We start from the raw sequence: 12,533 nt of genomic DNA, 5'->3' as shown, positions 1-12,533 counted from the left end.
ATGAGATTATGTAATCCGAGTATTAGAAAATCATTGCTACTTCCTCCTTGTCCACTTCTTCCCTCTGATTGGCGCACGCCTAAATTTGTACTTGGATTTGCGCTTCATAGTCAGGATTATAAAGTCGTTGCAATCGCATTTAAACGCATTAAGCGTGTAGAGCTTCCTGTGATGGGTGTTGCAGTTTACACGCTTAGTAATCAACAATGGTCTGTCAGGGATAATGTCCTCAATATCGATTATTTGTCTTTTAAGCATTTGTTTGGGGCCTACTACTTCTGTGAGGGCGCAGCTCACTGGCTTAGAGATGATGCTCCAGATGAGGATACTAGTTATTATCAGTTATATAATCCGACTCATCTTGTTTCCTTTGATTTTGATTCGGAACATTTCAGCTTTTTGGAACTGCCAGTTGCGTTGGATGAATTAGAAAATTATTCCGGGTCTCTATTTATTCTCGGTGAATCGCTAGCGCTTTTCTGCATTTCTCTTTTGAGTTTTAGAATATGGGTGTTGAAACAGGAGAATGGAAATAGACTATGGACTCTATGGTTTTCAGGTCCTTCGAGTCGTGATGGTTATGAATTTTTCTACAATATGGGATCACCAACAAAAAGGGTATTGTATTTTGAGGGTGATGGTGGCTATCTTGTTTACGGAAAGAAATCCTATAATATTGTTACTTGCCAAGTACGGGAGCTTGGAAAATCTATGTGCTATGATTCACAACTGGCAACGTATTCTGAGAGCTTGGTGTTGTGCAATCAACTCGGAACCGTGGATATGGCATAATAATTCCAATATTTAACTGTCTTCCATTCTTCATATCTCTTTGTAAATTATAGAGAATGGCTTATGGCTAGAAATTTAGAATGGCTGAACTATAACGAGGGAATGCCTTCCGGCTTATATGTGCTATTGAATTTGTAGTCATTGGCTGTTCAGAGTGGAGTGTTGTACTTTATGCCTTAGTTAATACTCCCTCCCTTCCGGTCAATAGTTATCTATTTCCATTTTGGGTGTTTCGGTGAATAGTTATCTATTTCCTTATTTGATCATCTTTTGTGGACATCTTTCATGTACATGTGGGTAATAGGTTTTTTGTGGTCCAAATTCACCTATTTTCTCTTTCCTTAATCTTTGTTCCAAAAGGAATAGATAACTATTGATGGAAACAGAGGGAGTAGAAATTGAAAAAAACATTCCGAGTATATGGACCATTAGACGAATCCGATCAGAGATTGTAATAAGTGCTAGATTGTTTTATGTTTGCTTGTTAAGAACTAAGTTAACCTCAAGAGTATGAATGACTCTTATGAGTCATTGTATTATTACCCCCGGATCCTAACTGACCTATAACAAATGACGAGATAAAATCGCATCCAAAATGACCTATACTCTTATTGACTCGTTTGCAAAGTCTAGAGTGACGGAAAAAGAAATCATAATGCTGTATTTTGAGTGTGTGTTGGTTGATCAGTAGTAGAGCTTCATGCACCAACAAAGAATATTAGCATCAATGTAATTTCAACCTTTCCGAATGTAATGACTTCGCCAACTTTAGACAAGAAGAAACCAAAATCAATGTCAAAAGGGCGTTGACTCGGCCCAAGCCATCCTAATAGAGGAAAAGAATAAAGTCTGATAAACCGTGTTACAAAACAATTTGTTTTAATATTAAAAGACATTTACAGATTCAATTACCACCCCGGGATGATCCTAATCGACCCAAATACCCCCTATGAAAGCCGTTTATGGATTAAAGATACCACCCTATGATGATATAAAATGGCCAAGTATCCTTAATTTTACTCTCTCCGTCCCGGCCAATAGTTATCTATTTCCATTTTTAGGTGTTTTAATGAATAGTTATCTATTTCCATTCTTGGTAACCTTTTGTGGGCCATTTTCCATGTGCATGTGGGGTTAAGTGACTTGTGTGGTCCAAATTCATTCATATTTATTTTCTTAGCAATTGCTAAATCCAACACATCATTTTGCTAAATCCTACACAAAATTATCACTTATTCCAATTTACCCCTCTTATTTCACAACCAAAAAATTAAACCCCAACTCCAATTTTCTCCCTCTTTTCTTTCTCTCTCATCTCCCAGCGACTATCCTCCTCAAACGTCGTCACTGGCAACCGATCGGTGATGATAATTATGACAATTACCTCTCCGCTGGCCCCACCTGTCATAACTCTTCAATACCCACACCTCATTCGTCGGAACTACAATGCACAAAAATCAACTTTACCTCCTTTGGTTATGCGGCGAACGATGTCGTTCCATACTTCCATTAACGATGTCAATTTTGAGTGATGTTCATGTCCCTGTGTTTAACAAAACTCTCTCCCGTCTGTTTGTTTTTGTAATTTTTTTTTTTTTTTTGGTTTTGACAGCAACAAATAGCATAGCTTATAAAAGAGCTTTCTAAGCAAGTGTTTTTGTAATTTTGATGATTTTGATTTTAATTAAAATCAAATTATACTTTATTATTTACCTCTTTTGTCTATTTTTGTAATTTTGATTTTAATTTGAAATGTAATGTGATTTTTTCTTTGTTTCCTGGTTTAATTAAGTTGATGATCTTGTTTGCCATTCCTCACATCATAATTTTTCGTCTTTTGTCAACTTTAATTTTTTTTTTTTTTGTACAATTTTGTAATTCTGAAACTTTTGATTTGAGATGTTGTGTATACAATTGCGACGTCGTTTGAGCCGGCGGAAATTGGCTACGTTGTTAAAGGCGGCGGAGGGGAGTCTCTTGGGGGAGGAGAGAGAAAGAGAAAGGTGAGGGATTCAAGTTAGGTTTATTTTTTTTGTTTTTCTGTATACGAAAGGGAAGGGGTATAATCGGAATGAGCAGCGATTTTGTGTAGGATTTAGTAAAATGGTGTGCGGGATTTAGCACGTCCCAAAATAATAGATAACTATTAATCGGAACGGAGGGATTGTCATTTTAATTTTATTTTTGTGTAAATCCGTCTTGCAACAATTTTTTGGGTGGATAGAAATAGAATAAGAGAGTCCCCTAACAAATCAGAAAACAAAAATGGTAACCCTGAAGTGCATTATTATGTATCGCCGTAACCCTTAACTAAAATTCCGTCAATTTGCACCGTTAAGTGGGTGATGTGGCGTGTGATGTGGCTATTTGGTCTTGATGTGGCGTGTGACATGGAATTATAGTTGATGGGGCATATTCTGCACCGCTGACCAAGTCAACATATTGAGCAAGGTCAAAGATATCCACAGCAAGTCAACGACTTAGATAGCCTAGCCGACGGCCCGTCAACCGGTCGGCTGGGTCTCGGCATGACAACCCGCCAAATGACACATACCCGCGTACTCATATCCAAGACCCCTCGGCGGTGAGTCAACAGGGCCCGCCGGCCTGCCATAGAAACCTCGGCCGAGGGGTAGATCAGTCTTTCCACCTGCTAGCCACTTGGCCACTTGGCCACTACGTGACAAAAGGTGAAAGCCTATAAATACTCCTCAACCTTCATTGAGGAAAGGATCCAACAAATACACAACTAAACCTAAATACACTATTCATCTGGTAATATCTTCCTTATCTCTCTACAATATACATTCAGTCAAGTAACAACTTATCCTTTAAGTTTACTGACTTGAGCGTCGGAGTGAGTACGCTTGGCACAAAGCCAAGCCCTCAGTTCGTTCATTGTTGCAGGAGAGGCCGAGAGGAACGATTAAGACCAAAGGAGAATCCAACTCAAGACATCATTCAACAAGCCACGGGTGGTAACTATACGTGCTCGGAATTACACCGGAACAATTGGCGCCGTCTGTGGGGAAGATACTAGAAGCTATTCACATTCATTCCCAAACAAAAAAAAAAAAAAAAAAAAAAAAACAACAAAAACCCACCCAAAAAGCTAAGAAGATGTCAAAACAACAAGACGCAGTCGTGACCGACGAAACCGCGTTCTACCACGATGACACTTTCAACAATTCTGAGTCGTGCGGCCCTCCACCGTGGAGTAATCCAACCGGAGTTCGGGATGCCAATAATGCCGGACACGCCGCCCGCTACCAACCAGGTCACCATCATGGGACATGTGGTTGACATAGCAAACCTGAAAATGGTCCTGGACCTAATTAGTAATACGCCCGCTCACACCGTCACGCCGACAAGAGCGGCGGAAACCGCCCGAGACCGGGGCCCAAAACGTGACTCCGAGAAATTTGAACGGAGCACTGGGAGAAGCTGACCCGGCCAAGTCGCCGGGGGAGCCCAAAGTGGGCGTGGTAGACCTAAGTCCTTCCCGCGCTCGTGGGAGGACAAATGTCCCCGCGGCACGAACGAGGCTTACCCCAAAGGAGCCGAGGAGGAGTCCGACTCGGCGAGTTGGAGAAGAAGTCCAAGTCGAAGAAGGAGTCCTTCCCGCTACGAGGAGAGGAGCCAGATTAGGAATGCGAGGAGCCGATCGCCGCGTGTCGTTCGACACGTGGTCGACAGACCCCTCAACGCCTACGTCCTAGAAATCCAGGTGTCAACTAAGCTCAAGTTGCCACCCCTATCATACAAAGGAGATAGTGATCCGGTAGACCACGCCGAGGCTTTCGAGTCTTACATGTCGGTATGGGAGCAGCCCGATGAGGTCTGGTGCCGAGTTTTCCCAACAACTTTGCATGGGATGGCTCAAAGTTGGTACAAGGGGCTTCCCGACGGCTCGGTATACTATTACGCCGACCTAAGGGACGCCTTTCTAGCCCGATACTCTTCCAACAAGAGAAGGGCCGTGGAGACGTCGGACTTCCTAACTATCAAACGGGAGGGGGCGAGTCTCGCGAAGCTATGTGAAGAGGTTCGACGGAAGGTCCAAAGAGATTCGAGAAATTAATCCTGAATTGGCGGCCTTCGCGCTGATGAAAGGCCTCCCAAGGGGAGACTTGAAAAATGAGCTCATCAAGTGCGGAGGCCTAAACTTGGACGCCGCTAGGAAGATGGCCGACCAGGCCATCAAGGTAGAGGACTATCACAAGACCCGGGTAGGCCCCGCGAGGCCGAGCACTCGAAAGAAGAGTCACCAGGAGGACAACCCGGATGAGAGACGCCGTGACAACAACGGGTCACGGTCCGATGTAAGACGCCGTGAGAATAATAGGTCACGGTCGGACAAACCTGCCAGGAGACAGGACTCGACAGGCGCCGGGTGGAGTTCGGGAACGTACCACCAGAGGCGGTATAGTGATAAAACCCCTCTCGTCGTATCAGCCGCCGAGGTCTTTGCCCTGAGCAAAAGCGAGGGCCAGAAGTGGGAGAGACCCCCCAAGCCAAAAAGTGACGGTGACACGAGCCAGTCCTGTGAGTACCACGGCCACACCGGCCATTTAACCAACGATCGCGGCATCTAAAGAATGCCATTGAAGAGGCGATCCGAAGGGGAGCCTCGACAAGTACGTTGCCAAAAGCCAAAAGTCGACGCCGACGGTTCGGGTAAGAAATCCGTCTTCGAACGGATAGGAGTGATCCATGTTGTCATCGGGGGCAACGAGAACGGAGGGCCCGCTCATGGGCACAAACGGCACCTGAACGAGCTATATCGGGCCATCAACTTTGTGCCCAACACAGCGATCCCCGCTTCCAACATCCCCGATATAACCATTGGAAGGAAGGACTACGAGGGAGTCATCGCTCCTCACAAATGGCCCCACTTGTAGTCAACTTGGACATATCCAACCACCTGGTCAAGAGGTGCACGATTGACACGGGCGCGTACACGAACATCATGTTCGGGAGTGCTTCCTCGGCCTCGGCACGAAAGTCAAGGACTTGAGCCCCCGCACCAACCCACTATACAGCTTCTCTCGGGGCCGGCTGGTACCACTGGGATCAATCGGACTCCCGGTGACGTTCGGCGAAAAGAATGCGGCTAAAAATGTCCTAGCTGAGTTCGTGGTCATCGACGGCTCGTCCGCCTACAACGTTCTCATAGGCCGAGTCACCCTGAGTGAGGCTGACGCAGTGATGTCCATCCGGGCCCTAACGCTGATGTATGTCTCGGACCGGGGGGAAGCGCATAAGCTCGTCTCCAAAGACGAGAATGACGAGGTGGTCAACGTCCAGGTAGCCGCCAGAGGATGCAACATGCAATCCCTCAAAGTGGCAAAGAAATCAGAGAAAGGAAAAAGTCTATCCTTACAACAGGAGGGCGACCTCATGGATGTAACTAGCGGCTGACTAGGACGTTGTACCTTTGATAGGCCATTAGGACGCTGGTAATCTCGGGAATACTCTATGTAGCGGCGGAGGTGTCCAAAACAGCTGTGGGCACCCCGACGCATGTTTTTACCTAAATGAAAAATCGTCCAAGTCTTCCATCAAAATGTTCATTCTTCCCATAGTCACTAGGAAGCAGACGACGCCGGCTCACACTTTGTCATACCGACAAGAGCGGCGGTCTTTATCGATAGCGATGTCGGCTCACATCGTCATACCGACAAGAGCGACGTCTTTATCGATGCGCGAGATGTCGGCTCACACTTTGTCATACGACAAGAGCGGCGATCTCCATGAAGAAATAGGCGCCGTCGCGAGTCACCCCAAGTAGTAGACGCCACGGCGATCACCCCAAGAGGTTGGGCGCCGTCGCAGTCCTCCAAGTGGTAGACGCCACGGCGATCTCCATGAAGAAATAGGCGCCGTCGCAGATCACCCCAAGTAGTAGACGCCACGGCGATCACCCCAAGAGGTTGGACGCCGTCGCAATCACTCCAAGTGGTAGACGCCACGGCAGTCTCCATCAAGAAATAGGCGCCGTCGCAGTCACCCCAAGTAGTAGACGCCACGGCAGTCACCCCAAGAGGTTGGGCGCCGTCGCAGTCACTCCAAGTGGTAGACGCCACGGCAGTCTCCATGAAGAAATAGACGCCACGGCAGTCACCCCAGGAGGTTGGACGCCGTCGCAGTCACTCCAAGTGGTATGCGCCACGGCAATCAATAACAAGAAGCAGATGCTGGCTCACACTGTCACACCGACAAGAGCGGCAATCACGACCAGCGCAGTTGATACTCGCAAAGCAATCAAAATGCCTTAGAAGCGTTAACACAATTGAGATACGCGCTCTAGACTGCCTCGGCCAAGCCGAGGCGGAAACAAAAGAGACACTCAATTAATAACGTAAGGAGACAACCCAGACGAAGACAAAGACGCTAAAAGTACAGTTGGGGCTCAAATACTAGCGCAAGAAAAAGAAGTGAGGTTAAAACCTCGGCCAGGCCGGAGGCAGAAGAAACGAGCTCTTATTAAAAATGTTCAACGAATTACAAGAAATTACAAGGACAAACCAAAAGACAAAAGGTTACAGATATCATCTCCCTACGTCTGTTGTTGCTCGCCATCAGCAGCGGTAGCAGCACCTTCTTCCATGAGTAACCCGGCAGTTCCCTTAGCAGCCTCAGCTTCAGCAGCCCCAGCCTTAGCCTCGGCAGCCTCAACTGCCCTTGCCCAATCGGCTTCCTCCTTGGCCGCTTTAGCCTTCTCAGCGATAGCAGCTGCCTCCTCGGCCGCCTCTTGCTCTATCTTCACTCTCACCGCCTCCTTGACCTTCTCCTCCACAGCCTTCTCCTTAGCTTCGAGCTTGTCGTCAAACAGCTCGTCAAATCTGCCCCACGGAAAAGAACCTTCAAGAGGAAAGAGCTCCTCAATTACTTCCCTGGCAGCTGCTTCGGCCAGATCCCGGAATTCGGAACACAGGTCAGGGAGCACTTTGGTTTGGAGCATCTCAATGTCGTCCTCCTTTTGCCTGATGATGGCCTCCTTGCTCCGGATCACCTTCCCCTGGATCTGAAATTTGCCCCTAAATTCATTCCTCTGCTGGAGATAAAGGTCGGCGTGCCTCTGAACAAGGTCACACTTCTCCGAAAGAACTTTGCAACTTCGGCCGCAGCAGCCTCGGCCTTGGCTCTCTCAGCAAGGACCTCCTTTTCAGCGTCCTCCCTAAGCTTTCTCTCAGCCAAGAGCGCTTTCTCGACATCTCCCCTAAGCCTTTGCTCATTGAGGAGATCCAGCCTCGCCTTCGCGGCCACCTTCTTAGTGGCATCAAGCTCAAGAGCGGACTGAGCCACGGCCTTCTCTTGCTCTATAATGCGAGCACCGGCCAGCTCGTTCCACCTCGCCAGCTCCTCGACCAACCTCGCACCTCCCGCCACGAGCCGGGAGGGGGAAACCTTCTGGGATAAAGAGTCAGCAGTGACATTTCGATCACTAGTCTGCGGTCGGGAAAGGGAAACCTTCTGGGATGAAGACCCAATGGCGACGTCATGATCATCGGCTGCGCGGGTTTCTCTTCCACTTGCTCAAATAAGAGCGGCGATCGACAACGGTGATCTACAAAATTTAAAGAAAGCATCGGTATCAACATACATCGACATGCCGAAGAGCTCACATCGGCGGCGCGATGAACCGCTAAATCGAGCCACCGGATAGATCGACCGTGCTTGGCCTTCTTGGCCGAAGGGCGCATCTCCTCGTCAGCAGCAGAAGCAACGGCAGCGGTAAAAGCTGTCTGCTTTCTCTTACGGACAAGGGGAGACCCCTCCTCCTCGTCAGAGTCATCCCCATTAGAGATGTAAACGATCTCCACCGTCTCCTTCTGAACAGGGGGGATGGAAGGTGGAGCCGATGTCGACGCCATCACCGCCGAAGGCTTTGTTTTTCGAGTATGGCGCGGCATGTTACTAACAACCTTCGCTTGGGCCTCCACCGCATTCAAGCTTTTCAGCCGCTGGTCCATAAGATCATTCGGCGACGTCCTACGGTCATGGGCCAGAGCCTTGGGGTGGAGGTTAGCAACGGTTTTGTCTTTGTGCAGCCCCATTCTCCGGAGGATATCCTCAGACAAGTCCCGTCCAAAGTGGTCTGCGAAAAAAATAAAAAGCAAGAATTAAGTAGAAGAAATAAATCGAAGTTCGAAAAACAGGAACATTAAGAGCGGTGATGGGCCTCACACCGACCCCACTCACCCTGTGCTAGGGCCGGTATGAGGCCGACATGGCAGAGCGGCTCATCCTAAAGAATGATCTGCGTTGGGGTAATCCATTTTTTCGACACCCCACCCTTGTCCGCCTCAAAAAGCCTCATCGCCAGCTTCTCATCCTCTTTAAGAAGGACCTTGCTGGCATCCATCTTGAGCTTCTTCCGGCTGACCCATCTGTCATGCTCCGCCTTAGTCTCACACCGCAAATTCACTTGGTCTTTGAAAGGAGAGGGGCAGCGGATAGTCATCCGGCACCTTAACATACACCCACCGATCTCTCCAGTCTTTACAAGAAGTAAGTTTGTCAACAGAAACATAACCTTTCTCCGTGTGCACACTGTACCAACCGACGCGGCCAGCGATTGACGGCTGGAGATAATGAAGCCGGCGGAATAAATTCACCGTCGGGGCCTTCCCCTTGAAGAGACAAAGCCACACAAAGCCGACTATCGTCCTCATGGCCAACGGATGCAGTTGGGCCACAGCGACGTTCATAGCCTTAATGATGGCCATGACGTACTCATTCAGCGGAAACCGGAGCCCGAACTCCAAGTGTCGCATGTATACGCCGGTATGGCCCGGCGGAGGGCAACAGACGGCCTGACCCTCCTCAGGGACAACAATCTTGTACCCCCTGCCAAAAAAGAAATGGCCCTCGAAAAATTTCTCACCAGAACAACTGGCCAACTTATGGGTCCAAGTTCGGTCAACGCGTACCTTGCAGACGTCACCGTGATCCATAACGTACTGCCTCACCTCTTTGGGACGAGCCTCTTCAGCATCATCACCAAAATCGTCTGCGTCATCATCGACATCAGAGTCATCCTCCCATTCCTCCAAAATTCGAGGATCGACTTCGGAGAAGGAGACCCAGGGCCCCCGTGCCTTATCGAGAAGGGCGTCCAACTTCTCCCCCTCATCAAGACGCGACGGGGAACCCCCCGGCGCCGGCCTACTAGGCCCGGCATCAGCAGAAGACATGTTTACCATAAAGACTTACAAAATTAAGAAATGGGAAAGTTTGTTTGTTACCTTGAAGAAAAACACTCGCCGGAGTAACAACTCTGAGAATTAGAAGACCAAGAAAACCCTTGAAAATTTAGAGAGAAGAAAATTTTGGGGAGAATGAAATTGGTGGCCAATTTCACGGGATAACTGCCCTATTTATAGGGAAAAGCCCATAAAGAAGGACCAATCAACGAACAGCCCATAAAGCGTCAACCAATCAGCGTGCAGACACGTGTCGGACATGCAACTACGGAATGTCAATCGTTGCAACAGTTAGACGTCAATCAATGCAACAGTAACCAAGCGTCTTCAACACGCCTATTCATATCTCCTTGCCTATTCACCTTCCTCAACAAATTCCCAAGCATCTGTTCTCCGCCGGCCACATGGTCAACCAAGCTAAGTAGTGCCGGCCGGGGGCAATCAAAAACAACCGGCACACTCAATCCTGGTCTCGGCCAGCGTCACTTTCTTTTCCACATCGGATGCCTTTTACACATCCATATGGAGGGGGGATATGGTACGGCCTAAGAAAGACCAGGCCGAGGTAAAAGAAGCCGCCGCAGAAGAAGCCGATGCAGAAAATTTTCCGCAAATTACTTACGCAGAATATACGCTCAAACGTACATCGGAGCCCATACCACGGCATAGACTACGCTGGGGGCAAATTGATGGGGCATATTCTGCACCGCTGACCAAGTCAACATATTGAGCAAGGTCAAAGATATCCACAGCAAGTCAACGACTTAGATAGCCTAGCCGATGCAGCCCATCAACCGGTCAGCCTGGGTCTCGGCATGACAACCTGCCAGCCGGGACACATACCCGCGTACTCATATCCAAGACCCCTCGGCGGTGAGTCAACAGGGCCCGCCGGCCTGCCATAAAAACCTCGGCCGAGGGGTAGATCAGTCTTTCCACCTGCTAGCCACTTGGCCACTTGGCCACTACGTGACAAAAGGTGAAAGCCTATAAATACTCCTCAACCTTCATTGAGGAAAGGATCCAACAAATACACAACTAAACCTAAATACACTATTCATCTGGTAATATCTTCCTTATCTCTCTACAATATACATTCAGTCAAGTAACAACTTATCCTTTAAGTTTACTGACTTGAGCGTCGGAGTGAGTACGCTTGGCACAAAGCCAAGCCCTCAGTTCGTTCATTGTTGCAGGAGAGGCCGAGAGGAACGATTAAGACCAAAGGAGAATCCAACTCAAGACATCATTCAACAAGCCACGGGTGGTAACTATACGTGCTCTGGAATTACACCCGGAACAATAGTTGATAACATGGACGAGGCCGCTAAGGGCTTCGGTGTCGCAGCCGCTACACCAAAGGCGAAAAATTCGGTTAGAATTTTGTGATTTGCTACACCAAAATTTACTACTTTCACACTAATTATCTATACACTTTACCTTGAGTATATATTTTGCTACACCGAAATCAAAATCCTGGACTCGCCACTGGTTGATAAGTAGCATTTTGGTCGTGTTTTACCCCTCATTTATACCATATTCCGACTCGATTTTGCGTGCTTAATTGATTAAATAACTCATTTTATTAACTAATTTATAATAATTAGTCGTCTTAGTTAGATTTAATAATTAATCGGGTTTTTATAATATTAGTATTACTGTTATTTTATTAATATAATATGTAGGTGATAGAATAACGAGACGGAAATCGAGCAAGAACTCATTTGAAATCAAGCTCGCTGACCACCGTGACACACCGCCCCGGACAGCCACCCTCACCGTTACAACCACTATCAAACCACCATTTCCCTTCATCACCTTGACACCATTCCAGCAGTAACCACGATGCCGAATCCAACTTCGTCATCATCAATTCAACCCGACATCAATCGGCGCCGAACCCGACTTGCTCGACTTGGGTTCTGAACCCGAGTTCGGCCGAAAATATTGCGTTTGCTCGACTTGGGCTTTGAACCCGACTCCTCCCACAATCGAGACCAACTCACAACCCATTCACCAAACACATCTGCTCCCCTTCTCCGTTCAGGTGAATAGATCTGGTCAGTGGTGCGTGGATGAAGTAGGCGACAGGGACGAGAGGAGGATGAGTTAGAAAGCAAGGAGAAGATTAGGAAGGAGAGATAAAGGAATTTTAGCCACATAGCCACATCACACTCCACATCAAGACCATAAATAGCCACATCACACGCCACATCACCACTTAACGGTGTAAATTGACGGAATTTTAGTTAAGGGTCAGGTTAATTGCAATTAATGGACTTTAGGGTTACCATTTTTGTTTTCTGATTTATAGGGTTACCACGTGTGATCTGAAAAAGTTCAGGGTTACCATGTAGAATAACCCAAACTTTTATCTTCTAATAGTTCTTTCCTTTCTGTTAAGTCTTCTAAAAAAATCGGGAAACGAAAATATTTTATTTCTATTTTTTTAGTGCAAATATTTTACTTCTATATTGATGCATGACGTTCATTGATTAGACTCATCTCTTCAGAAGAAAACCTAATTTAACT

At 47.4% G+C, this 12,533-nt stretch overlaps 1 protein-coding gene across 1 annotated transcript; it reads left to right on the top strand.

Annotated features, from left to right (window-relative positions):
• On the top strand, window positions 1-792 carry LOC141587762 (uncharacterized). Its single transcript, XM_074409230.1, has one exon. It carries the CDS (start codon window positions 1-3, stop codon window positions 790-792), a length of 792 nt encoding a protein of 263 aa, XP_074265331.1.
• The last annotated feature ends 11,741 nt before the right edge of the window (window positions 793-12,533 follow it).

Source organism: Silene latifolia, chromosome 6 (assembly GCF_048544455.1).
Source record: "Silene latifolia isolate original U9 population chromosome 6, ASM4854445v1, whole genome shotgun sequence".
Taxonomy (NCBI): Eukaryota; Viridiplantae; Streptophyta; class Magnoliopsida; order Caryophyllales; family Caryophyllaceae; genus Silene; species Silene latifolia.
The sequence above is the reverse complement of the archived record's forward strand: the minus strand, read 5'-3'. Positions and strand labels throughout refer to the sequence as shown.

Coding starts and splice junctions, on each gene's coding strand:
- LOC141587762 (XM_074409230.1), top strand. CDS start 1: ATGAGATTATGTAATCCGAGTATTAGAAAATCATTGCTACTTCCTCCT.